The 27,870-nt window shown below is 52.4% G+C and overlaps 1 protein-coding gene across 2 annotated transcripts in view; it reads left to right on the top strand.

The window, feature by feature from the left end:
- Positions 1–27,870, top strand: part of LOC117001619 (ankyrin repeat domain-containing protein 11-like) — a 125,520-nt gene that overhangs the window by 71,420 nt on the left and 26,230 nt on the right. For both annotated transcript variants that reach the window (XM_033070056.2, XM_033070057.2), the window contains exon 3: positions 21,439–21,583. In XM_033070056.2, coding sequence (XP_032925947.1) covers positions 21,497–21,583 — 87 coding nt within the window. In that variant the 5' untranslated portion in view covers positions 21,439–21,496. The remainder of the gene's footprint in view (positions 1–21,438; positions 21,584–27,870) is intronic.

The raw sequence follows: 27,870 nt of genomic DNA, 5'->3' as shown, positions 1-27,870 counted from the left end.
CCAGGAATTACCTGTCCTGTGAGGGCATCTTGCAAGTCTCAAAATCTGTGCAGGGTGACTGAGAAGTGTTGTTTCTCACCTTCCAGAGAAAGGGACTTAGGGAATGATGGTTTCCAAACCAGGAAGTGAGCGATGGCGCAGAGCTGCCTAAGGAAGCGTAAGCTGCTTACGGTGGATTAGGTGAGTGCCTGCTTAGCTCTGCAATTAGAGAGGGAGATGGTGTGATAAATCATGAGTAACCAGCTTACCTGTCCCGTGATGTTGTTTATCTCCAGGCACATGTGCTCCAGTTTCCATAGGTGGAGGAGCATCTGCTTTTAAAGGAGTAGGTCTGGAAAAGAGGATGTGCCATCCATTCAGTTTTCTGAAGTTTCTTTGCTACCCTTGAGCATCAGGTTTGCCCTGCAGTGAGCAGAGTTTATCCACATGCTCTGTGCCTCCAGCCAGTCCCTGCCAGCCTTCAGTGCTGGGAGGACACAAATCTCAGCACCAGCAGTGCAGAACTTGCTTTTTCCCATCCCAGGAACTCTGCCATATCCTCCCCACATCAGCAGCATCCCCTCCATCTCTCCCAGGTGTACAGCTTAGCAAGCACATACAAAACACTGCCAGATTTTGGCCAGTTTTGGAGAACTGGTTGATGGGAGAAGTGATTCTTTTCCAGGAAGCCAGCACAGCCTGTGCATGGTGCTGTGAACAGTGTGGTTCTTGTAATTGGTCCTTTCCCAGGTGATGGTGACAGGTGACTTGTGCTGGCTGTCCCTGGGGAATGGTGTTCCTCAGACTGAAATACTCACCTGGAATTTGAGGGTCTGTGTGAAGATTTGACTCTGAAGGCTTGGAGTGCACAAACCATGATACAAGCTGTGGAGAGGCACTTCCAGAGTTAGGGAACAGGTGATAAAGATGCCCGGGATTGACCTTAGAATCCCAGACTGCTTTGGATGGGAAGGGCCCTTAAAGCCCATCCAGTTCCACCCCTACCATCGGCAGGGACACTTTCCACTGTCCCAGGCTGCTCCAAGCCCCATCCAGCCTGGCCTTGTACACTGCCAGGGATGGGGCAGCCACCACTTCTCTGGGCACCCTGTGCCAGAGCTTCCCTACCCTCACAGGAGGAATTTCTTCCCATTGTCCCATCTAACCCTGACCTCTCCTCTCATCCCAGGGAGCTGAGGACACTTTGGTAACCTCAGCCCCTGCTCCTGCCAGCCAGGCAGCAGAGAGCAGGACATGCTGCTGCACATCCATCAGGTGGTTCCCACACTGGCCAGTCCTGTCAGCCCCATCCCCTTGTTCCCTGTGCCTGCAGGGACTCCATCCTTCCCTGCAGCTCACCTTCCTGAGCTTGGGAAAGGGCCTGTGCTATTCTTAGAGCTCGGCAGAAGATGCAGGCAAGAGCCTTTGATGGAGGGAGCAGGAGTAACCATGGCAGTCTCCTGGAATGGGGAGCCGTGGATTACAGACATTAGAAGGCATAAAGCAAATAGCAGGATTATCCTTGGTGGTGGTTTTCTAGTGAGCAGAAGGCGCTACTTGATTTCCATGTTTAGGTGAGGCACTGTAAATTACCTGCAGTTAAAAAATAATGCTAATTAAATTCAGATGCAATAACGATTAACACTGCTGATCTCAATGCACTGGATTTCCTTGCGGCTCTAATTGACAGAGAAAAAGCCCCAACCCTACCTGGAAAAAGGAGGGGGAATTCTTGCTTCTGGCTCTGTGCAGGATCCTCCTCCTGGTGCAGTTGTCAAGTTTGCATTTCCCCTTTCCCTGCCTTACTGTTTTTATTTTTAATGCATGACACTTCACAGAATCACAAAATCACTGAGGTTGCTAAAGACCCCCAAGATCACAGAGTGTGAGTGATTCCAGAGCACTGAGTGCCATGTCCAGTCATTCCTCCAGGGATGGGAACTCCACCTCCTCCCTAACCCCTGCCAATGCCTGACCATCCTTTCCATGACAAAATTCCTCCTCAAGTCCAACCTGAACCTTCCCTGGCACACCCTCAGGCTGTCTCCCCTTGTCCAGTCGCTGTTTTTTGGGAGCAGATCCTGATCCCCCCTGGTGTGTCCTCATTTCAGGGAGTTGTTCAGAACCACAAGGTCCCACCTGAGCCTCCTTTCCCTCAGCCTCTCTTGGTGCTCCTTCTCTGGACAATGCACCAAAATCAGAGCAGCTGCATTTGAGCAAAGGGATTTTGTGTGGTGGGAGCTCACAGTGAGGCTCCGTGTCCTCCTCCCTGCCGTGGTTTTCCAGAGCAGAAGGGAAGGATCCGGCTGCTTTGGGCCTCTCCCTCAGCATTCCCGGCCTTCACTTAGCATGCGAGCGGCGTTCCCTGCACAGCAAATTCCGCTTTCAACTCCAGCGAGTGCCGAGCCTCTGCCTAAATGGGGCCTGCTAAAGATATTTTTTGACATTTGAAAATCCTATTAAGGCTGTTTCTCCATCTCCCCTCGCTCCCTCCCCGCTGCCAGCTCACCATGGAGGCTCTGCAAAGGTTTCTTTAGGCGGCCGGGTCACGTCCTGCACAACAGGCCTCGGGAATATGGGTCACAACGAGAGAGGGGAACAAAAACCATATTGTCCTCGTGTCTTACGCTGATGGCTGATTGAGGGACTCCCTGAACGGACACTTTAGGGTCTTAATGAGGTACCAAACATGAGGTAATTCAGAATGTGCCCCTTTTCAGGCCGGGAGCGGGTTCCTCGCTCCTGCTCCTGCTCCAGCTCCTCTTTTCCAAGGGCACAGGCCTGGCAGCACGTCCTTGGAGCAGAGTTTGCCATGGTTCCCGTTCCTGCGTGACTCACTGGTGAAGCCCCATGAGCACATTGTTGATTTTCTTATTTACAAATAATTCTCTAAGTTGAAGCTGTTACTCATTGACTTTGAAACGCAGGGCTTGGGGGCTGGAGCTGGTCCCTTCAGCCTCATATTGCAGCTTCTTCTCCAGGCTCTGTAAAATTAAATTTAAAGAAGGATTTCTATCAAATCCTCGTTTTCTGAGAAATTCCTGTAACCGAGAGCAGCCTGCAGTGGGACAATCACCAGTTGTGCTGGTAGGTGTGTAATTACCCAGGTTTTGGGGAGCGGGGATGCAAACAAGTTTGCATACATTGAATTACAGGCGGTGTTTTAATAGTATGTTTTTTAGGTCTTGGCTTGGATCCAGAATTTTTTCGTGCTATTATCCTCTATTTACAGCTTTCAGAAATCAGCTGATGTCACTGCACATATGTTTAGAGCCGTTGCTAAGGTGATTAGCTCCAGAATTCAACGCCTACGCAGCGCTGATGAAAGGCTGAGAAACTGCTCGGCAGCGTCTGTTCAGAGCTTTGTCGGCTTCAACTATTAAGAGCCATAAAACAATATTACCCAATTTTAGGGTAAATACGTTGGCCTTGACTGATAATCGTGCATCAGGTTCTACAGAGGCTTTATCTGGCACGTTTAACTAAGCCTGGGAACGTTTTTCACTGGGAAGGTGTTTTAAAATCACCCAGTTCCTCATTTCCATGAGCCTGTGCAGGGTTGTGAGTTCAGGGTTTCCTCTGCCAGGAGGTGACAATCCAGGCCCAGGCCAGATGTCTGCTGTCTGTCCCATGGGCAGGGACACCATCCACTATCCCAGGTTGCTCCAAGCCCCATCTAAGTGTTACCACCCTCACAGGGCAGAATTTCTTCCCAATATCCCATTCTAACCCTGCCCTCTGGCAGTGGAAGCCATTCCCTGTGTCCTGTCCCTCCAGGCTGTTGTCCACAGTCCCTCTCCAGCTCTCTTGGAGCCCCTTTAGACCCTGGAAGGGGCTCTAAGGTCTCCCCAGATTCATCTGGACACCCTCAGCTCTCTCAGACCCAGCAGGACCCAATCTCTGATGGGAGTCTGTCCTCTGGAATAGAAATTAAAGTAATTTACCTTCCTCTCCCCTTGCAGACAATGATATCAAGTTGCCTTTCTCACCAAGACTGGGATCCTTTTACCTGCTTAGCTCCTGCTCCCAGAGCAGCAGGAGAATGCCTTTATTCATGGTGGAGAAGCCATGGAATACAATCAAGTTGCCCACAGCCTCCCCCAAAAATGGGCTACCAGGTTACATTTCATAGGTGAAAACTCTATTTTGGTTTAAGTCAGTATATTAAATGCACATGGAATATCTTCTTTGCAGTTCAAGGCATGTTAATGTCCTTAAAAATATACAAAAATCTACCATTTAAACTACAGAAAGATGTAGATATAGATGTATTTTTGCCCCAGTCATCTGGTGCACAGTATGTATTGTAGATGTAGATTTTTTTTTTCCCTGGGAGTTTGCTGCTCTCCCACTGATTATTTTTTCCTTTCCTTTTTTAAAGGAATCTGGCTAAGGCTTGACCTAGTTTGGCTGTCATCACACCGTGAACAGTGCAAGCCTTCACCTAACATAGCTCCCTATATTTTTGTTCTGTAGGCTGTGCAAAAATAGCCACACACAGCCAACAGCTGGGGGTGAGCAGCAGCACAGGGTTGAGAGGAGCAGGGCTGGGAAGGTGCTTTGGGATCAGGGATCTGTCCTGGAGCAGGCAGCCCCTGAACCTGATCAGTGGGATGGGAGGAGAGGAATTTTGGGAATTTGGGATTTTGGACAAGGGCTTCCCACTGCCAGAGTGCTGGGCTCTCTCCTGCCACCCCTTGAACCTGCCCCTGGCTTGCTGGGACATTTCACAGTCCCCTGGGTGGGTGACATGGGGACCTGCATGTGGCAGGGGGCTGCAGCCATGTATGCCCTCCTGGGGATTTGAGCTTTCCTTCTGGGAATCCAAATATAGCTCCGTGTGATCAAGTGCTCGCAAAGAAATGGAGTAATCCATACTTGGGACAAGTCCAGGGCTTAAAATTCCTAACAGCCTCTATCCCAGGCTCGGCAGCACGTCCTGGCTGAAGGCATAAGGAGAGTCAAGGTCTTTGCTGCTGATGGTTTAATTTGGACAATGAGCATCACTTAAAAGTGGCATTTTACTGCATTCGTTTCACTCTTACTTTCCAAAGAATCCTTGTGATCCATTCAGGCTCCTCCCTTTGGATGCTAATGGGCTTCTGCTGGGATTTTGTTGTTACTGCAAGCACCAGGGTCCCGTGTGCAGGGGCTGGGGCTGGAGAGCTGCTCTGCCCTGAGACAATGCCCCCATTCAGGGCCAGACTCGAGGGGAGGGGAGGGGCAGTTCTGATGGCAGTTAGTGTGCAAAGCCGGTCCTAATCGATGCCTTTGCTGGGTGTCCAAAGTGCTGAGCTGGTCCTTCCCGGCTGCACTAAACTAAACGTGGTCCTCAGGCACTTTTTTAGAAAGCAAGGGAAAAAAATTTCTCCAGTTCACATCTCAGCAAGAGCAGAGCGTCTGCAAGAATCGTGGTGGGAGAGAGCAGCCGCAGCTGGTTTGGACTGGCCTTTTTGGGAGTAAAACCTGCTACAAATAGTGCTTGGTCCTCACTTCCTTCATCTGTGGGGTGGAGGGACTGGCTGTGGCGGGACAGCAAAAGGTGTTCACATGGGACAAGGGTGGGAAGGTCTGTCCAGAGCTGTCCAGAGAAGCTGTGGCTGCCCCTGGATCCCTGGAAATGTCCAAGGCCAGATTGGACAGGGCTTGGAGCAACCTGGGATAGTGGCAAGGATCCCTGCCCATGGCAGGAGATGGAATGAGATTAATGTCCCTTCTACCCAGAGCATTGCAGGATTCTTTGGTTTAATTTGCTGCTGTACATCTTTAGCAGAAGACTGAACAAGCCATGTTTTGCTGTAACTCCAGTGCCAAAATCTCCATTATTGAGGGATGTGCAGTGTGCACAGTGTTGCAGGGAAGCACTGCCTGTCCTGCACAGCTCTGTTGTGCCCTGGCACAGTGTGGCACCTGTAACTCCTGCATTTCACAGGAAACCCCCTGGGTCAGGACCACATGGTCTGTCCACATCCCAGCGTGTCCATACCCGAAGGAAACAATCCCACTTTGTGTTTCACAAGCTGGTTTTAATCTCTTGGCTCAATCCCAGTCACGAGGCTGTGAGGTGAAAGGGCTTAGAGAGACCCACATGAATCGTGACCATCGGCACCGGGAGGTGCTGCCAGGGGTGCAGACCTGCAGCAGCCAAACCGTGTGATCCCAGCTGCCAGGAACTGCTCTGCTGCCCAGGCTGGCCTTGGGAATGCTCTGGAATGCAGCAGCAGGTCCCATAGCAGGAGGCTCTGGAGAACCATTGCTGATGGAAGCTGGGGACCTGGCCTTCAAGTCCCACCATGCTGAGCTACCATGCTTGGGAGCATCAGTATGGAATCATCACAGGATTGTGGAATGGTTTGGGTTGGAAGGACCTGAAAGTCCCATCTTGTTCCGCCCCCTGCCCTGGGCAGGGACACCTTCCACTATCCCAGGTTGCTCCAATCCTCATCCAACCTGGCCTGGGACACATTCAGGGACCCAGGGGCAGCCACAACTTCTCTGGGCACCCTGTGCCAGGCCCTCACCACCCTCACAGGGAGGAATTTCTTCCTTATATCTGGTTTGAATTTCTCCTCTTTCAGTTTAAAACCATCACCCTTTGTCCTATTGCACCAGGCCCTCCTGGAAGGTTTATCTCCATGTTTCTTATGGGCCCCTTTAAGCCATTCTAGGATTTGCTAAAATGAGTAAATAATTCAATTATTTATAGATTGTTGGCAGGTACAATTTCTACATGAGGGCTATATTCAGGTGTCATGAGCCTGCCATGAGTGCCTGGGGAGGAACCAGCTCAGAACACATTGGGGATAATTGTATGTGGAGTTTTCCTTGGACTTGATGCAGTTGTTCCCTTTTGCATAGCAGGTGGGATTGAATGGGAGCAGTGAAGCTGCTGGAGATGTTTCCAGCTCTGGCCTCGCTCTCTGGTGGCTGAGCACACCCACCCCAGTGATGGGGCTGGTGCAGCACAGTGGCTGGGATGGGCTGGGTGCCATGGGGTGGGATAGGCTTTCCCTGTATGGCACCAAGGCATTAACATTTTCCCTGAAATTTTAAATAAATCTCTTCATGTGCAGGCTGGGTTGTGACTCACACCCTTGGGCTGATGGCAGCAGCAGCGTGGTGAGCTCGCACTAAAATGAGGACAGAGCTCAGCTTCTTAAGGCTGGTCACGTGCTAAAGATGCAAAAGGATGTAAAGATGCAAAAAAGAATAAAGATGGGAGAGAAAACCAGCGGGTGGAAGTGTCCTGATCCAGCAATTTCCGTCCATCACAGTAATGGGGGATTGGAGAGCTACTTCCACTCTGGATCTGCAGTGTTCCCTGCTCACACATGCACTTATGGACAGTGTGTTATGGCCCAGAACTAGAAACAGGTGCTTTTTAATATTAGAAAGGCAGAAAATCGCCCTTCCCATGGTGTGAAAGTCTTTCCTCTGCTCTCTGAGAAATGTTAAGTGTGTCTTTAAATGGAAGAGAGTGGAAATGGTGTTGTGAATGATTCCACTTAAACTATGGAGAACTGTACTGCTGATTTAATAAAGGAGAAAAACCCATAAAACCAAAAAACAAGCTGGATTAATGCTGTTGGTTAATACTGTTCCTGTAAAATCATGTGGCCAGGTCCAGCAGAATAGGGACATACAGAGCAGTTTTGGAAAATCTGCTTGGAGAGGTCTTGAGGAGAGAAGGAAAGAGGAGAAAATACAACATGAATGGATGACTTGACTTCAGATCTCTGCACTTTGACTTAAGTCAGGGAAAATAGGTTGTAACAGTGCGTGAGTCATAGAGAAACTGCTTGGAAATAGAGGGGAATATGAAAACACCTTTGGATTTGGCCAGTGGGGACCTGGACCTTCACAGGCAGGCAAAGAGGGAAGGGAGTGGGATGGGAATGGAGCACAAAGCTCCCATGGAGGTTGTTGTAAGGTGGGGTCTTGGAGGTCTTTTCCAGACTCTGGGATTCCGTGTGCATGGAGCACGTAGGTTCCGTGAGGAGCCACAGCTTGTTTGGTGGAGTGGGAGGAAAAGGAGGAGGAGGAGGAGGAAGGCTGGGGAAGCCCTTGAAGGTCACCATGCTCTCCAGCCTTGCACAGCAGCACAAGGAGCCCTTGGCAGATAGAAGAAGATGAAAGAATTTCCATGCAGATGTGTTTATATTGATGAGAACGTGGGGGATAAAAGCACCAGGAACCACTGGGGAGTCAGTTTTAAGTGTTGTGGATATGCAGCTGGATCTTCCCTGCTGAAAACAAGGCACAGGGAGGAGGGAGGGCACAGACAGATCCACAGGCTCTGGTGCCCCTGTGGCGCTGGGACAGGGAGTGGAGGAGCCTGTCTGGTGAATCAGCACCCCTGGGTCAGGGTGCTCCGTCCCCAGGCTGTGCCTGCAGGGAGCTGAGTGCTCCTGTGGGAGCAGGTTTGTGCAGGAATCTCATCCAAACCAGGCTCTGACTAAGTCCCATCGCCATGGTGCAATGCCAGGCTGGGTTTAGGATGTGGAAAAATCTTGGGTTCCTGCTGTGAGGTCCCTTTTAAAGCAGTGCTCACATGACAGGCTGCTTGCAGGGAAAATTGAGCTGCTGCTGCAGCACCTGGTGCATCCCCAAGCCCCTGACAACTGCCTTGGAAAGCAATCTCAAAGCCTATCTGTCTTGACAGTGTCTCTTAATGGCTTGCTAATAATGCCTGAAGATTTGCTGGAGCTCTGCCACAGCCCTGCTGTAGGATCACAGAACCATGGGATGGTTTGGGTGGGAAGGGATCTCATCCTGTCCCACCCCCTGCCATGGGCAGGATCACCCTCCTCCCAGCCTTGTCCAACCTGGCTTTGCTAGCTCCAGAGTGCTTTGCTCTGCTCTCCTCCAAACTGAGAACATCTCAGTTTTCCATGATTAAACTAAATCCCCCCAGACTGGGAGCCTCAGAAGGGGTTTTCCAGGTGTCCTCCAGGAGGCAGCCAGAGCGGGCAGGGAGGGATCTCCTCAGTTCCTGGCAGAGGTGCAGCGTTCAGGAGTGCTTTGTGGTGGGGTCAAGCCCATGGGGTTCATTGTCATCTACAGCCACATCATCATGGGGGACATGGCAGTAGCTTGGATTTCTAACAGTTAAAGTTATTGTGTGAGTCCTAAAGCAAAAATTCCAGCTCTATAAACATCTTTTGCCATAGCATGGGGTTTGTGCCTGTCAGGATGGGGAAGGGGTCATGTAATCCAGGCATGCAGCACTGGATTAAATTATCATGTGCTACAGGGTTTTAAATCTCAGGGTTTGCTCTCGGTTTTGGAGGGGAGGGGAGTTTCTGGAACAGATCAGCATCTCTGCCAAGCTGAAGGAGGCTTTTATTGTAAAATAAAATAGGAATCAGAACACTCAGTGCACACCTGGGCTTTAGTCATCACCAGAGGTTTGTGTACAGCCCTGACAGCTCAGGGTGCTCCAGAGTGTCTGTGGGAGGAAGAGGGACATTGTGCAAAGGAGGTTCAGGTTGGACACTGGGAAGAATTCATTTTTGGAAGAGGTTGTCAGTCACTGACAGTGGCTGCCCAGGGAGCTGGTGGAGTCCCCATCCCTGGAGGTGTTCAGGGGAGGCCTGGACGTGGCACTCAGTGCTCTGGGCTGGTGACACGGTGGGGATTTGTCACTGGTTGGACTTGCTGGTCTTTGAGGTCTTTTCTAATCTCAATGATTCCGTGAAAGCAAAAGCAAATGGAAGCCAAGAGCTTTGGTGAGATATTAGGGTCAGTTTTACTGTTGGGAGAACATGTAGGTGCAGCCAAGCACATGGAGAATCCGTGAGCTAACCAGGGAACAAAGGCAGCACGAGGCTGGATTTTATATTTACGAAGTCCTGACTGCTCTGGCGGCCAGGCAGTGCCAGGCTCTCCTCCTGGCCCGTCCTCCTCCTGCTCCCCCAGGCTCCGCTGACGCCGTGTTAATAATTACTAGAATGTACTTTCGGGCAGGTTATTTGTTTTCCCTCCTCATGATGTGCAAGAGCGGATAATGAAATTAATTTGCACACTTGGTGAGTTTGCAAAGCCAGCTTCAGCCACGTTGCCACGATACTGCAGCGGTGCCGGCGGCTCCCGGGGCCGGTGTTTGCACAGCCGGGGCAGCGGGCTGCTGGCCTGGGCAAACAGAGCTCGGAGGAGCTGGGGGTACCCAGCCAGGAGAAAAGCTCCCTGCAGAGCCAGCACGGAGCGTGCGGGCACTGAAAGCCCTTCCAGGCTGTAAAACCCCTTTCCAGCCTGTTAAACCCCTTTCCGACATGGATTGTTTGATGCTGCTCGTTCCAACCAGTTTAGTAGGTCAGCAGCCCAAGGAAGGAATTCCAGTGTTGCTCCTGCAGGTTGTGCAGCTCGGGGTGGGATCACCTGGAGCTCATTGGTGAATTCAGATGTTTTGCTGTCGCTGAGTCCTGTATCCCCCAGCCCAGGTGTGTGGAACGTGAACCTCGGTGTTTCCTGGGAGCACAGGGCAGTGCTCCTTGGAGCTGGCCAGGTTTCAGTCAGGGATTCTGTGGGATTCTCTGGAGAGGTGGATGAGCTTCACTGTGCAGTGATTGGGAGCCACAGCTCTGACGTTCCCATCTCCCTCAGCACGTGCTTGGCCGGGGGGCAAAATCAGTTTGGCACAAGACTTGGTTGAGTTGTTTTCTGTGTCCTAATTCACCGCACAGGTACAGGACTGAGCCAAGAGCACAAAGCTCTGCCAAGGGCTGACACTCCTGTCCTCCTCCCGAGGCCCCTGGGGCTGAGCTCTCCATGGGCACCCAGCAGCATCTGCCCTCTGGTGCAGATGGGCTCAGTGTGGCTGTGTGTTCCTGAGCTGGGTTCTGCCAGGGTTCCACTCCAGTTTGTGAGAAGGTTCAGTCCTCAGATCACAGGGAGAAGCTGGCTGTGCTCAGCTCTTGAGGCTGTGGTTCCTCTTTGCTTGCTGTGATCCTGCTGGGAGCACATGTGCCAGGTGTGCCAGGTGTGCCACGTCAGCCTGGTACAGACTGGGGGACCAGCAATAAGTATTACCTCTCCTGTTGTTCCATTCCTACCTGGATCCTCATGATCCTGCTCCAAGGCTTGGCTCCATACATGCCTTGATGTGTTATTTTGGTGTGGCTGCAGCCTGCCTTTGGGTTGCTATTGGGGTAAAGGTTGCCTGTCACTCCCAGCTGATTTTCCCCCCCACCAGGGTCACAAAGCCTGGCTTTGATCTCTCCCTTCTCTGAATTCTGCTACCAAGTGCCACGTGTTCACCCCGAGCTCCTCAGCCTGGGGGAGGCAGGAGGATCCAGCAGGCAGCTGGGAGACAGACCTTGCTTTTTAAGGAAGACAAGGAGGCGGCAGAGAATCTGTTGGGTTTTTTTCCCCCAATTTGCCACACATATGTGTTGTCTGAGCTTTGCCTTTTGGAAGATGCTGGGGCTCTTGGGTGAGCTGTGGTGGGGCTGTGCTGGGGACATCTGCAGGGCCACACACATCCCACCACTGCACGTGTCTGGTCTGCTGCTCCAGGTATTCCTAGAATTACAGAGTCATGGAATAGTTTAGTTTGGAAGAGACTTTAAAGCTCATCTTGTCCCACCCCATGCCATGGACAGGGACACTTTCCACTAAAGCAGGTTGATCCAAGCCCAGTCCAGCCTGGCCTTGGACACTTCCAGGGATGGAGGATCCACAGCCTCTCTGGATATTTTCAGTTTTTCACCAGTGTTGCAGCACCAAATTGTTTATCAGAGGCCTCCTGTTGTTTCACTAGGCTCAAAATCAGGAGGGGCTCTCAGGTTTTTGGTTTTGGAGACTCATATCCTTAGAGAAAAATCTGTTAAGGCAGGTCTGTTCTTACAACTCCCAATGGCACCTTCAACAAGAGCTCTGTAGAGAAAATGGAGTTTTCCCCGTACAAGAACATTCCCTTTTTGGTAAATGCATTCCTGTATCTTTATATACAATAGAGCTCCTTCAAAAGGAGATGGAAAGCTGCAGGTTTGTGGAGAGTTCACCTGACTTTGACACAAACACAAATGAGCAGCAGGCTTGTGCTGTGCCCAAACCTCCCCTGCCGGCCCCTGGCCCAGGATGGCCCCTGGCCCAGGATGGCCCCTTCCCCTCGGCTGTGACGTGTGGCTGGCCGGGGTCCTGGCACTGAGCTGAGCCAGGCCTGAGCCCCCTGGCACCGAGCTGGGCCAGGCCTGAGCCCCCTGGCACCGAGCTGAGCCTGGCCTGAGCCCCCTGGCACCGAGCTGAGCCAGGCCTGAGCCCCCGAGCTGAGCCTGGCCTGAGCCCCCTGGCACCGAGCTGAGCCAGGCCTGAGCCCCCTTGCACCGAGCTGAGCCTGGCCTGAGCCCCCTGGCACCGAGCTGGGCCTGGTCTGAGCCCCTAAACTGAGCCAGGTCTGAGCCCCCTGGCACCGAGCTGAGCCTGGCCTGAGCCCCCTGGCACCGAGCTGAGCCAGGCCTGAGCCCCCTTGCACCGAGCTGAGCCTGGCCTGAGCCCCCTGGCACCGAGCTGGGCCTGGTCTGAGCCCCCGAGCTGAGCCAGGCCTGAGCCCCCTGGCACTGTGCTGAGCCTGGCCTGAGCCCACTTGCACCAAGCTGAGCCTGGCCTGAACCCCCTGGCACCGAGCTGAGCCAGGCCTGAGCCCCCGAGCTGAGCCAGGTCTGAGCCCCCTGGCACCGAGCTGGACCTGGTCTGAACCCCCTTGCACCGAGCTGAGCCAGGCTGAGCCCCCTGGCACCACCACAGCCGAGTCACCGCAGGCTGGACCAGCAGTGGGAAAACCAGAGGGAAATAGGAGCACGAGTGAGGCAGGTAACGGGCAGGGAGCTTCTCCCTGTACACCTGGCAGCAGAGGGTGTGTGGTTTGCTTGCAGGAGCTCAGGATTTGTGTTTCCTGTGCTGGCTGTGGCGTGCAGAGCCCCACGGAAGCACAGCAAGGGCTTTCCTGTCACACAGCTTGTTCTGTAGTGATGGGCTGTCGTCAGCAGCACGGCTCCAGCTCGAGCTGAAACAGGCTGGAAGGAAATCCACTGTTGGAACCAGCGTGTCAGGGAGCCACCATGGCTTTGGGAGTGGTGCACAAAGTGTGGTTAGAGTTCTGCTGCTGGGAGGGAGCACCAGCAGCTGAGGACAAGGGGAGCCAGCTCTGAGGGAGCCCAGAAATGTGCACAGGTCCCTTCCATGCCCACTTTGTCTGCCTTCCCTTCCCTCCTGGCCGCACGGAGCTGTGGATGTGGCTCAGCCCGGTGCCTGCCCGGCCTTGGCGCCGTGCCGAGCTGCTCCGTGGTGCGTGCTGTGCTTGGGAGAAGGGCTTCCCTGCTGAGTGCTGCCCTGGCACAAGGCTGGAATTTCTCATGGCCCAGACTTTTCCTCATCTCCCCAGGTGCCTTCCATGCTTGCAGAATTCCAGTTTAATGTGAGCTGTGAATCAGTGTTTTCATAGAATCACGGTGGGAAGGGACGTTAAAGCTCCTCTCATTCCACCCCCTGCCATTGTCAGGGACATCTTCCATTAGACCAGGTTTCTCCAAGCCCATTTCAACCTGGCCTTCTGTCCATGTCTATTCAGTTGTTGCCCTGTCATTTAAAAGCTGACAGTAACATGGTAAACAAATCCCAGTGATGCTGCAAAGTGTTTTTACGTGGATCAAATGTGAGTCTGGAATGTGGAATCCACTGGCCTCAGTGAGAAAGAAGAAAGAGGAAAGCAAAACTCCTGGGTTTGCAGACCCCAAATAAGAGGAAATCACTGAAATTCTGTGCTGGGTTTTCCCTGAAGCCTGATGCCTTCAGGGCCCCTGTGTCAGATTTGTTCTGTCTGGACCTTGCTCCTGAATCTACCAAAATATTTCTGAGGTTCCCACACTGGGAGGGAGCACGAGGATGCTGAGATGGAAAGAGGAGTCCTGGGAAGAATTGTGCAAGAATGGGAGAATGAGGAATGTTTTACTGCCATTACCATGGATTTTCCTGCTCACAGCTGGGAGAAGATGTTACTTTGCTATTGCGACATCATGGACTGAAACCAGATATAAACACAGACATCCCAAAGTTTTTGTCCAAATCCCCCAAGGCTCAAGCACAATTTTCACTGGGGGGTAACTGGTGTTGCAGAGTCCTTAGTCAAGGGTCTCCTCAACTTGAAAGACCCTGTTGTGATGGTCATGGCACCTTTTGCAAAAAAGTATTTTTGGTTTCTTTCTCATGTAATGAGCGTGATTGAATGTAGTCTGCTCTCAGGTTTAAGTGTTTAAGTCATGTGGTTTATTTGTAGTTAAGGCTGTTTCTTGTCCTAGATGTGGACACAGTGATACCAAAAATAGGGCAGGACTGGAGTGAGTCTCAGTTGGGTTTTACTGGGGGCTGTGTGTCCATTAAATGTGTCTGTGCACGTGTGTCCATGTGCACATGTATGTTCAGAGATAGACACCGGGAATATGGAGTATTTCTGGAGTTCAGGCAGCCTGCACTCCCAGGACCAGGTCTCTGTTCAGCTGTGTCATGTCAGAGCCAATTCTGAGTGCCCAGGGGCGAGCAAGGCACAGAGTTGTCAGTGATGAGGTCACAGAACGGTGACGCCTGTGCTTGTCTAAAACAGCCAAAAATGAGCCCAAATCCATCCCTGATCCCGCTCCCTTCCCGTGTGCAGCTGAGCAGCAGATGGGACTCGCTGGAGCCACCACGAGCTTTCCATAGGAGCAGTGCTGGTCCTTGGGACAGGGCCCTGGTGCCAGCAGTGGGGGATGGAGCAGGCACAGTGGGAGCACAGAGGATCCTCAGCCTGGCCGAGGAGGGAGCAGAGCCAGCCAGCAGCCCCTGCCAGCCCCGTGTCCCCGGTGCCACCGCGGGGTGGGTGACGCAGGTCGCTGCTTCATCTGTCACCCTTTGGTCAGGAATTGTCTGTGCTCACTTGTTTCTCTGTCTTGAAAATCAGATCTGGCTCATTTTTGGGTCTTGGCTGATGCTCCTGAACCCCTCGAGCTGCGCTTGGAAGCTGCAGCCACGGCTCCATGCCGGGTACAGGGGGAAGCCCAACTCCTCAAACTTCACTGGGAATGGAGATGGTTCTGCAGATCCGTGGTGATCAAATTTTGCCAGGATAAAGCAGCCCTGGAGGATATCTGCCTTTCCCAGCTGGTGGGACCTATAAGATTCCACTCACATCCTGGTGAAGGCTTTGTCCTCCTTGGAATTCCCAGCTCACCAGCATCACGTTTCTCCCTTTTCTCTTTATGCTGGGTGGTTTGGGCTGCATTTTTCCTCCCATGTGCAGCTTGGAATAGTCATGTGGAGTTGATGGCTGTTTTAAGGAGGTTGATGTGCAGAAACTCTGGTAGTGGCTGTGTTGGCAGATGTGGTTCCAGCTCCTCCCTGGCTGAAATCTGATGGGTGTCCAGCAGAAGCAGAGAGCAGATGGGGGAAGCACAGGGTCCTCCCTCTCCATCAGATTCTGATCTGGGCTGGTGATCCAGAGCCATCCTGGAGAGGACAACAGTGTCAAAATCAGCTTTCCCACCCTGGCTGACAGTGGTGCAGCAGGGCTGTGTGCTGCTCCAGAGGTTTCCACATCACAGCTAATCCTGCTCCCAGACCACAGCCCGGAGCACTGACTCAAAGCACAGTTTTGTAACTTGGCCAGGACCCAGATGATCGGCAGCATCCCGAAATGGAGCAATCCAGAGGCAGCTGTGGACGGATCATCGAGGGAAGGGTTTGTGGGAAAAACTGCTCCCGGAGAAACCACACAGGCAGAGTGGCTGCTTGTGGGTGCAGGGCACTGTCAGGGCTCTCCAAGTTTGGATTTTGTGTCTGCTGAGAATGGTCCCAGCTGGAGGATTCTGAATCACAGTGTGGTTGAGCAGAAATTGCCAAATATAATCCTGTTAAATAGCAACACTTGAAATATGTGGAGTTGTCAGAATTGGAATCACTGACCTCTTGCTGGGGGAGATGGAGATACTGGCAGGTCACAGGTGTGGGGCTGTGGTTTGAATTGAACCCCTTAGCTGAGATGAATTCGTGTGGTGGAGCCGTGCTGGAGAGCTGTGGAGGAGCTGAATATTCATGGTGCCCAGCCAGGTCATGAGCATCATCTCCACAGTGATCCTTGGAGATCTGGGTGCACATCCAACACTCCACTGTGTTCTTTTCTGCAGGTCTTGAGGAACTCTGGGAAGGGGCATCTGTCCCATAAAAGATTGAAATACTAACAGCTGCTGTAATTCAGTAACACTATTTAATTCAGTTTAATTTAAGTAACTTTGGCTGCAGGATCATTGTATTTTGTTACGGTGAGGGTGAGGAGGCCCTGGCACAGAGCAGCTGTGGCTGCCCCATCCCTGCAAGTGTTCAAGTCCAGGTTGGGCAGGGTTTGGAGCACCCTGGTCCCTTTTGGAGCAGAGCTGGTCCCTTCTGTCCCAGTCTGGCATTCTGTGATTCCAGCCTAGTGAGTTTACTTGGCTGGTGTGTGAGAGAGCAGCAAGCTTTGCCCAAGCAGTCATTGCAGGATATCAGAAGGTCAGGATATGTGGGGTAAGGCAGAATAAGTATTTTGGAAAGGTGGAAGAAAGGACAGTTATTTGGGACCAGGCAGTGACTGAGAAAAGGAAAGAAGCCGAGCAGAGAGTTGAAGAAGGATGTGCCATCTCTAAGAACTTCTGATCAGGAGTGACATCCACTTTCAAAAGCCAGGAGCAAACAGGTAACAGGTCCCCAGGGTAAGGAAGGATGTGGAGTTGAAGGTGAGGACAGGATGGAGCTGTGAGCCCAGCTGTGACACTGGGTGACAGTGCTTCCCCCGGAAACGCGGGCTCTCCATTCTCCTTGCTTTGAGTTCTGGCTGTAAGAATTAGCACCTTACACTGCTGTGTCTCAGTAATAGCTAATCTTTGTGATTACCCATTGTCAGGTGCTGAGGAAACCACCTGTGTTTGCTGTGCAGGTTTGCAGGGCTCCTGCTGCTCCCGTGTGTACTCACTGTGGAAAACCATGGACTTTGCTCTTCCGGAGCCAAGCTGGAGCACAAAGAACAATTGCTCCTTGTTCCCCAAACTCACGTCCTTCTGGTGCTCACAGGCAGATTTAGGGACTAACTGTGGCTCATGTTGGCCAGGCAGTGGAGGATAAGCTGGTGCAGGGCAGGTGCTGGGGATGCACTGGTGGAGCAGCCTGGGCACACAGCTGGGCTGGGCATTTTTGAGAAGCTGTGACTGCCTCATCCCTGGAAGTGTTGGGTAGGGCTTGGAGCAGCCTGCTCAAGTGGAAGGTGTCCCTGTCCATGGCAGGGGCTGGAACAGGATGAATTTTGAGGTCACTTCCAACCCAAACCGTTCTGGAATTCAGTGGCTCTGTGTTGAAAGACATCAGTTGTTGTTTTTTTTTCCCTTTGCTTTCCAGAGCTGGGGGACAAGTGTCAGATTGTGGGTGTGAGTTATTAATCTAAGGCAGTTTTCAAAGATTTAAGACAGCATCCTTGAAAGGAGACTGAAGTATTAAAATTTTCATTTTTCACAGGCTTGTTCCCATTCCAACCTTTTCAGACCAAACAAACGTGTTGGATCTGTGCAAATAATGTCTGGGGCTCTAATTGCATCGGGGGGTTTGCATGGGCAGGAGCCTCCAGCCAACTCCCTCCTGATTCTGGCATTTTAAAAGGCTCTGCAATCTTTTCTACTCCAAGCTGGCGGGGCACGGGCAGGCTCCAGTGCACAGATCGTGGGCATGAGCTCATTTGTTGTGGCTTCAGATTGAGTGGCAGGAGTTTGGCTGCTCTGCAGGAGGGCAGGGAAGGAGGGCTGGGACCAGGAAAGGCTGTCGTTCCCCTTGGAAATACATCTGGAAATGTTCTTTATTCTTTCCTGTAAGTGTGGGGAGGTTGCCCAGAGAAGCTGTCCCATCCCTGGATGTGTCCAAGGCCAGGTTGGATGGGGCTTGGAGCAGCCTGGGCCAGTGGAAGGTGTCCCTGCCATGGAACAGATACGGATGTTGGGGTGCTGCTCGCTGGTTCCATCAAGCAGGAGGGGATGGAAAGTTCAAATGTACATGGGGATCCATAGGGTTGGTTAATGAGGAGCTGCTCTCCTGTCCAGCCCAGTGTTGGTGTTGCCTGGCAGGGGCTGGAGTCTGTCTGGGGGCTTTGTCCTTGTTCTCTGTGCCTGTCCCAGTTTGCCCACTGCCTTCACTGGGAGCCTGTCCTGGCTAATGGGTGCCACAGCTCCCACTCTGCCTCCCAGATGTCCTGGGGCAGAACCCAGCAGTGCTTTCATCATCCTCCTCTTCCTCCTCCCTCCCAGGCCAGATGACACCCCCTTCCCTTCCATCCCTCTCGTGGCCTTTGAGCTCCTTCATAGAGTGTTTGGTCTCAGTGTGTGGCTGGGGCTTGGTATGCCCTGGGCAAAATAAAAACCATTTCCTACACTGTCCTTGGCCCATGGAGGGGACGGCTGTGGGTGGGTGTGCCCAGGGCTGGCTCTGCCATTCCCAACCAGACCCATTCCACAGGCTCCAGCCCTGCTCCTGGTGGTGTCCCAGAGTGTCCTGTTCCCCCATCCTCTGGGAGGGTGCTCAGGGATGCTGTGGGAGCTCTGACCCCCATCCAGGGTGGGGTGAACCAGCAGGGCCCCCATTCCAGAGCAGGGTGACAGGGCTGGGTGTCATCCCTGCTCTTCCCAGCTGGATCCTGAAACAGCAGGAGCTGCCATACCCAGGCCAGTCCATCCAGGGCAGGCTCCCCCTCTCTATTCACCGCTTTCCCAGGGGATTGTGTGGGATCCAGCCTCTCCAGCAGCAGGGTTTGCTGTGGCCAGGCTGGGGGCTGCTGTGCACCGGGCACAGCCAGGACTGGCCCCTGGCCAGGGGTAAACAGCTCCTTTGTTTTCCTGGAGGAGTACGAGGGATTATATTCTGTTGAGCTCACTTGGTATTGTGCAGCCACATGTAATCAGCTCCTCCGAGGAGCTGAGTTAATTGTTTGTGAAACAGGAAGGGTGCTGGTTGTCTCCTGTAAGGAGGTGAGCTTGAGAGGGGCATCGTGGAAAGGGGTGGCTCGTCCAGCTCCTGAATTAGGAGGGATTGAAGCCAAATTGTCGCTCTGCAGCCCTAGATTTGTCACTCTGCAAATGCTCTGTCGTGAGCTGGGGAAGGCTCTTCCAGCCAGGAGTCTGTGCCTCCCCTCTGACTCCTATTAAACGTGCTTAAAAATGAAATGAACTTATAAAACGTGCTTAAAAATGAAACGAAGGCTGCGTCGTTGTCGGTAATTGTTGTGCAAATGTGATACTCCCTGCAAGCTGTGGAACAGGCCAGGGCTGTGTTTACCCGGAGAGGCAGCCGGCTTTCCAAGTGTAATGAGTCAGCTCCGGGAACAGAAGGGGCGCAGAATTAATCTGGCATCCGTCTGGCCTTTTCTCAGTTAAACAGGTTTTGGAAGCTCCACGTGAATAGGTGCCTACCCTGGTACAAGCAGCCACAAAGAGTTGGGAGTGGGCAGGGTTTTTTTGGGAATATATTGGCAGTGTGCTGGTCATGGGGTGCTTTGTGACGTGGGGTTGGGTGACCCGGTCCCACCATCAGCAGAGGTGAAGCTGCTTGGGTTTAATATCCATTGCAAGGTGTAAATAAATTTCCCGTGCCCAGAACTTCCATCTGAATTTCTACCTCTTAGATTTGCAGTGAATATTGAAGGGAATATTGTCCTCTGCTCCTGCTTCCTCCAGGCACACGCTCCTTCCTGCTGTACCTGCACCTTAATGAGCCCCTCTAAGAGAAACCGAGGGGAAATAATTCTTACATTTACCCAGCTGGCTAATGATGGCTGGCAGAGAGAGATTCCTGGGGCTGGGAATGGCTGGAGCTGCTCCTGCAGGGCATGTGCAGCATGGAGGGCTCTGTGGGCTGTCCCAAAACTCAGCTGTCCCTGAGCAGGGGGGACACGAGGAGGTGTTTTCTCAATTCCCAAAGTTTTGTTCCTAAATATGGGTAACAACCTTCCCACAGCCCAGGCAGAGGAGCTGGAGAATGAGCTGCCTTGAGAAGCACAGGAAACACCAGCACTGTCTGTGCCTGGTGCTTTGGTCTGGGAATTTGTGCAGCTCCAGGGCTGGGCTGGGGCCTCTGAATCACCTTTAAAAACCAGAAAAAAAAACCCAACCCAAAGAGTCCCAAGGCCTCTGAGGCGTAAATGGAACAGAAATTTTGAAGGGATTTCCTGGGAACTTCTAAATACAATACTTCTCTCTTCTCTTTGAGAATTCCCATCTCCCTGGACAATTTCCTGCAGTTGTAGCTCTGCAGAGCTGCTGCTGTAAAATGTAAATGGGTGCAATTTAGAGCTGGCAGGTGACAATTACATGGGGAAAAGTTCCTGTCTGTACCATTCCAGCCTCAGGCCGAGGAACCCAGTTGCTGTTGGGGTTTCTGGGGCTCACTCCTCACAGACACCCCATTCCACTGATGCTTTCCAGCCTCTGGTCTTGAGAGAGGAGATATTCCTGTTCACCTAAAAGGGCCTTGGCTGCAGCTGGTGTCCCTGAGCCTGCTCCAGCTGTATTTCACATGAGAGTTGTCTCTCCAGCCCTGTGAGCAGGCAGCCCAGGAGGAGCAGGAGCGCTTTGTCCTCTCCAGGTTGGCTTTCCCAGGGTGAGGAGCTGTGACAAACCAGTCCAGGAGCACCGAGCCCTCCTGCTCCCATCTCACGATGGCAACATGCTCCAAAAGTGCATTTTTAATGGAGATTTTGTACTTTGGTTCTGCAAGAGTGTCTGGGAATTCAGTGTGGCAGGGCTGTCCCAGCCCAGGGTCTGTCCCCATGTCCCTGTGCTCAGCACAGAGCTGTAGCTGCAGGAAGCTTCATGTGGGCTTGGGGTGATGCTGTGGATGAAGAGCAGGAGGGCTGTTGCTCTTTGGTGGGACTTGTTCCCTTCTGGTTCCTTGAATATGAAACAAACCATGTGTGCAGCTGCAGGATCCAGTTTGGAGTTGGCCTCTTCTCCCAGGAACAAGTGATAGGATGGGAGGAAACAGCCTCAGGCTGTGCCAGAGGATGTTCAGGTTGGAAATCAGGAAGAATTTCTTCATGGAAAGGATTGTTAGGCATTGGAAGGGTCTGCCCAGGTAGATGGCATTGTTCTCATCCCTGGAGGTGTCCAAGGAAGGCCTGGATGTGGCACTCAGTGCTCTGGGCTGGTGACCAGGCTGGGATTGGCACAGGTTGGACTCAGTGTTCAGGGAGGTCTTTTCCAAGCTCAGTGATTCTGTGTGATTCCATGTGGGACTCCTTGCAGCACCTCTGTTACTCTCTGGGAAGGTGGCAGGAGCCTGCTGCAGCTTTTGCAGATTTGAGGGTGCTCTGCCATCCTGGTGTTTCCATCCAGGGGTTGGGAGGAGGTTTATGCCTTGTCTTTCCCCCCACAACAGAGAGATCCTTCTGAGATGTCTGACCTGCCTTCTCCTCTCTCCCAACAGACGGTTGATGATGAGGCGATGGCAGCATAAATGAAGATCAAGTAAGGAAGGCAGAACGATGCCCAAGGGTGGGTGTTCTAAAACACCACAGTCAGAAGATTTCTCTCTCAGCAACGACATGGTGGAGAAACAAACGGGGAAAAAGGTAACGTGCCACCTGCCTTCCTTTGGGGATGCTGCTCTTTGAGCCTGGAGTCTGGAAGCTGTGGCTGTGTTTGTCATGGTGGGAGGTTGCCCTGGGCTCTTACTGGGGGATTTACATTGATGTGTTGGTGCTCTGGCAGCTGGTGGGGTTGGATTTGTTTCCCTGTGGCTGCAGTCCTTCCCAGGATGTGCTGTGCCCACTTGGACCCAGCACAGCTCAGCAGCAACAGGAGCTGCTTTGGAAGATTCTCTTTTGCAAGTTCTGTGTGTTTTTAGGGGTTTCTGCACTAAGCTGTGGAAGATCTAGGTGATGTGGTGATGGTGCAAGTGTGTGCAGGGTGAGGGAGGAGTTTCTCCTGCTCTGGATGGAGATCCAGGTCCTTGTCAGCACGGCTGGTCTGGCTTTCCCCAGCAGCACAGCTGGGCCAGGCTCAGCCCAGGAGCTGCTCTGCTGAAACTGCTGCTTCTGAGAGTTGATTTGAGGTGTTGTCTGGTTTTTGGCGTGGCTTAGGTGAAACTACTGAGATGAAATCTGAGTTTAAGGATAAATATCTTCACACTTCTCCTCTTCATCCCATTTGGCTCCAGGCATGAGCCCAGTGTGCTCTCATTCAGCTTTCTCCCCCCCTTCTCAGTCATTTCCAGTCAATAGCTGTGCAGAAAACTGTGCAAATGTTACCTTTAAATAAACATGAAAACCTACATCTGCTGAATTCTGCTCAGGAACAAATCTCATCCACTTCCCTTTCATCTCCTTGCTCCAGTTTCTCAGCACTCCCCTGGGAGTTTCTGCCAGGCCCCAGGAGCTGAAGCTGAGCATGGCAAGCCCCAGATCTATAATTTCCCCTGCATCCCCACCCCGGTGATGGCAGCAACTCCTTGTATGACTGAGCTGACATTATTGACAAAATGAGAAAAATACAGAATAACCAACAGGAAAATCCCAGCCAGGATTTGGTTATGGAGCACCTTGGTGGCATCTGTCACATTCCCCTTTCTGTGTCACTGCAAGTGCAGGACTGCTGTGGGCACAGCGTGGGGCTTCTAGGAGGGGACAAAATCTGGGATTAGGGATGTTGGAGGGGGAACAGCTGCCTGGCAGCACCAGGAAGATGCCAACATTTACCCTGGCCAAGGAGGCTGTGCCCAGCAGTGCAGGATATGTAAATACAGGCTGGGTAAGAAGCTTAATGCTGGCGCAGGTGCTTGGGGAGGGAGAGGATCAGTTGGAATATGAATCAGCTCCCATTTTATTCCATCCACTCCCGGCAGCTTAAAGGCTGCGTGTTATTTACAGAGCAGGTTTGGCGAGCGGCGCGGGGCACGCCGGGAAGCAGAGTTATCTCCTGCTGGCTAAATAACTAGGACACAATTCCTGCCTCCCATTCAGGACTGCCTCTGAGAGGGGACAGGGCAGAGTTTCTGCTCCTTTAATTCTGGCTCTTTCAGCAGAGGAGACGCTCACAGGCTCTCGTCCTGCAGGGGCTGAGCTGAGCTGCAGCCTGAGTGGCTTTTGCCCTGTTTCTGGTTAATTCTGAAGCTGAGCTGGAGCAGTGACTCAGGGGAAAAGCACTTCGACCTCCTCCCTGCAGACGCTGTTGTACCTGCCTGTCAGCAGCCGCTGCCTTGCATTTATCTTGCCTTTGTCAACACCTTCAAAGGCCGGAGCTGGGACTTGGCTCAGCTTCCCTGTGAGGCTGGGAGGGAGAGCAGAGCTGGGTCCTGCACAGGGACCTGCTGTGGGCACAGGAGAGCGTGGCAAAGGGCTGCCAAGCAAGTGTTTTCCTCCTAATGGGACCTTAATATCAAATAGTTGATTTAGCATTAAACAGGCTTTGCATGTCTGGGCTCTGCAGCTCTGGCAGATGGAGGGGGGGGTCCTGCAGTGGGCTGAGTACCACAGGGGACAAGGGGGCTGGCCTTGAGCTGAAGGAGGAGAGGTTTCAATGGGATATTGGCAGGAAATCCTACCCTGAGAGGGTGGGCAGGCCCTGGCACAGGGTGCCCAGAGAAGCTGTGGCTGCCCCTGGATCCCTGGCAGTGTCCAAGGCCAGGTTGGATGGGACTTGGAGCAGCCTGGGCTGGTGGAAGGTTTCCCTGGCCATGGCAGGGAGTAGAACCAGATGAATTTTGAGGTCCCTTCACACCCAGACCACTCCAGGATTCCGTGATCACCAACTTCTGCACCTGATTTCCATGCTTGATCAGGTATCAGGCTCTCAGGGAGCTGCTCCAGAGGGCTCCTGCCTGGGGGAAGAGGCTGTGAGCTGCTGCCTGGCAGTAGCAGAGCTCATTTCAGCAGGGAACTCCTGGCTCTCTGCTCCCTGCCCCTCCATGGGAGGGACTCAGGAACTGGTGGGATGCAGCCCTGAGAGTGAAGTGGATTAAAGTGGAGTCTGAGGGCGTTGGATGCTCGGTGGTGTTGGATCAGGAGCTGTTTCTCCTGGGCTTTCTGGAGCCCTTATAAGGCTGCACAAGCCTGCCCGGGGCGGGCACTGGCAGCCCCCGGGCTCCTCCTGCTCCCTTCAGCCTCAAGGCTTTTGTAAAAATCTCTATGCCATATATGAATAATTCTCCTTTCTGGTCTAGATGCACAGATCCCCGTAGCAGGAGGAGATTACTCATGACTTATGCTGAGCAGAGCACCACAGCAAGGGTTATATCAGTTTGTCAGAAGCATTTCCTGATGGGCCTGGCCTGGCTGCGTGCTTGCACCGTGTGCTTGGCGCAGCCTTTGCCTCTTTATGGGGAAATGCTCCCTCTTGCATAGTCAAAAGTGCATTTTTGCTGCAGTGAGCACCAGGCAGAGCAGCACTTACCCCAGTTTTTGCTTGTAGGAACTGGCAGAGGTTAAAAAAACTTGAGGTTTTTCCTCCTTCCCCTTCTCCCCTTTTCAGAAAAGGGAACGTGGTCCTCATTTTTCGGTTCTTCATTAAATCTGTTGTGCTGTCAGGGCTTTCCAGACTGGAGGAGTGAGTGCTGAGCTCTGTGTCCAGCACAGAGTCACCCACAGGGTGTGAAAGCTGCAGGGATATCTGGGTGGCTGAAGAGATGACATTTCAGTGAAGTTAATCAGCCCATGCTCATCACTGGGTCATATTTCTTACAAACTTTGGTGCCTGAGGCTCACAGGAACGGGGCTTCAGCTCCAGTCACCTCCATGCTCCACATGTTTTATTGCAGCATTGATAACAACACAAATTCAAACTTCCTGGAACTTTGTGTGTGTGCTGTACTCTGGCTTTGGGAAGGCTACGAGGGGCCCAGATTTAGGGAATTGTTTGGTTTTCACCACATCCAGTTGCTTTCTGAGTAGAGCTGCATCCGTTCCTTTTTGTAATGCAGGGTGGGAACCTTCTGCCCCCTCTCCCTTCCTGCTGGCAGGGCCAGGACAGACCCACTGGTGCAGGGAAAGTCCCTCTGTGGCAGCATTTGCTTTTTGCAGCGTGGGTTGTTTGCCCACAGCAGGAGTCTGACGTGGGGCACCAGCCTTGGAGCCCTCCTGGGCTTCTCCTCCCGGGCTGCCCGTGCTGGTTTTGTTCAGTGCTACCTAATTTTTACTGACATCACAACCTGGAATGCTTGGAGCTGGTTTTGGAGAACAAAGGGCTTTGGGGATTTCCATGGCTGGCAGTGCAAGTCTCTGCATAAGCGCTGGGCTGCGAGTCAGGCTCTGTCTGAGCGAGGTGACGGGGCTGGAAATGCAGATTTCTTTGCATGGCTTTGTAAATCATAAAATCATGGGCTGGTTCGGGTTGGAAGAGACCTTAAAGCTCATCTCAGCCCTTCCACTAGGTCACGTTGCTCAGAACCCCATCTGAATGGCTCTATCTTTCAGAAATCTGCATCAAAAAACCCCAGAGGATTGTTTTTGCTGTGAGGACTGGCCTTTGGCCAGTTTGTGTGTCACAAGTGCCCTGAGCAGATTGGTATCAGGGTGTGTGGTGCTGGGAGAAGCCCTTCCATCCCCACCCTGCAGCACCTCACTCTGGGCGGCTGCTGGGGCCAGTTCCTGGTGGGTTTGTGCTGCAACCACAGCAGCTGAGAGCAGCTTGTGATGCATCTTTTCACTTTTGCAAGAGCAGCTCAAGGTGGGTATTTACTCATACAGTAACTCTCCTGCAAGTGTGATGTGGCAGGAGGGGATTTTTTTTCTGCACTCACGGCTGCTGATTCCCCTTTGCCAAAGCAGCTTTTATTAACACCTGCAAAGGGAAACTTGTTGTTGCTGCTGAGCTCTCGACTCTTCCCCATCCCCAAACCCCTGTCCTGGCTTTGGAGAGCCCAGCTTTTACACAGGGCTGTTCATCCAAGTCTCCCTGCCATGTCAAGGCCAGGCTGGATGGAGCAGCCTGATCTAGTGGAAGGTGTGCCTGCCCATGCAAAAAAGGGTTGGGATGAGATGAGCTTTGAGGTCTTTTCCAATCCAAACCGTTCCAGGATTTTGTGATTCTCATTTGGATTTGTTCCACTTGTGAAACCTGATTCCGATGAGTCTGAGCTTACTTTAAACATGAAAAATGAAACCAGGTTTTACTCGAGTAAAGGACGACATTCTTCATTACAGAATTGGAAATAATTAGAGAAGTAAAGCTTAAAATAAGAAAACGAAAACTTGCAGGGTTTGGACTTTCCAACTGCCTTGATGTTCCACCCTCTGCTGCAGGCATCCCCAGCAGGTCACTGCTTTCCAGGGGGAAGCAAAGTCTGGATCTTCCTTGCTCCAATTAGTAGGAAAGGTTATCATTGTGCTACTGGAGGAATTAATCTTCAAAGCGGAGCCGGCGCTGCCGCCGCTTCCTTCGCTGCCTGGTGTTTAATTGTGCTGAGCTGAGTGGATCAGCAGCTCCCAGCCTTGGGGTGGATGCAAAGGAAGCTCTGCCCGAGCGTGCCCAGCACCAGGATTCACATGGACACTGCCAGGGCTCACCCTCTGCTCCCAGAAGGGTTTTCTCATCATTCCTCTACTCTGTCTCTCCTCTGACAATAACTGTGGCTTTGAAGTGACAGGGGAGAGGGTTAGATGAGAGAGTGGGAAGGAATCCTTCTCTGTGAGGGTTAGATGGGAGAGTGGGAAGGAATCCTTCTCTGTGAGGGTGCCCAGAGCAGCTGTGGCTGCCCCTGGATCCCTGGAAGTGTCCCAGGCCAGGCTGGATGGAGCTTGGAACAATCTGGAATAGTGGAAGGTGTCCCTGCCCATACAAGATGAGCTTTAAGGTCCCTTCCAACCCAAACAACTCCATGATTCAAACTTCTAGAATGAGCTGCATTTTTACCTGTCCTGCCCTTTTTCTCACTCCTGAGTTCACAGCGATCCCAGGCAGCATTAATCCAGCAGAAAACCTCCCTGTGTATCTAACAGCATCATCCAGATGCTGCTTGACCTCTGACAGCCTTGGTGCCCTGACTGCTTCACCCTGCAGGAACCTCACAGACTCCTGTCTGAAGTGTTCAGAGATGCCTTTTATTCAGGTAGATACCAGGAAAAGTTCAGAATGTGAACAGCCACTGTGGAAAAAAAGGTGCATTATTTATTTGGTGGCTTTTTATCTGCAAACACACACATTTTATTTTATTCCTTTGATAAAATATTTCATAGAATCACAGAACCAGGACAGACCAGGTACCTGCTCACAACACAGGTGATGGAAGCTCCCTGGCCTCACTGCCACCTCAGAGCAGTACAAGTGGCATGGTTTGTTAGCCCAAACTATTTTTGTTCACCTCAGAAAGCGTAAGTCAAAAGCTTTTCAGTGTGGAGGGTTTAAAGGAAACGCTGGAGTGTTTATTTTGGCTGTGGGGGCTCTGTCCCGTCGCTCCAGGGCCGGTGCTTGGCGGCTGCTCTCCAGCAGGGCTGCCCTTGCTGGGGCTCCGAGCGTGCCTTGGCTGCCTCCCACCACACAGCCCTGTCAGGCAGGTTTGTTTCTCTTGCTTTACCAAAAAAGGGATTCCCCAACCCATTTCCTTCATCCTCTGCAGAGCGCAGCTGTCACACTGCCCGTGGTGCAAACACATCCCCCTGGGGCGAGCCAGGGGCTTCTCTTCCTCCTGTGGCTGAGCTGTGGCTCCAGACAGACACGGAAAGGGGAAGGAGCCACGCACACGGGGACAGTGACACTGCAGTCCTGTGACTGCTGCCACTGGGGCCACCTGCCAGGCAGCAGGACTGTGCCTCTCTAAACAAGGGAATGCTCCTGGGTTGGCTCATCTGAGCTTCCAGCCACACTCTGGCATGATTCTTTGTACTGAGGTTCTTGTATTTAATCTCACTCTGCCTCTAAAGTGCAG

This window comes from Catharus ustulatus, chromosome 11 (genome assembly GCF_009819885.2).
Source record: "Catharus ustulatus isolate bCatUst1 chromosome 11, bCatUst1.pri.v2, whole genome shotgun sequence".
Taxonomy (NCBI): Eukaryota; Metazoa; Chordata; class Aves; order Passeriformes; family Turdidae; genus Catharus; species Catharus ustulatus.
Note: the sequence above shows the minus strand (reverse complement) of the source record. Positions and strands in the feature narration are given on the sequence as shown.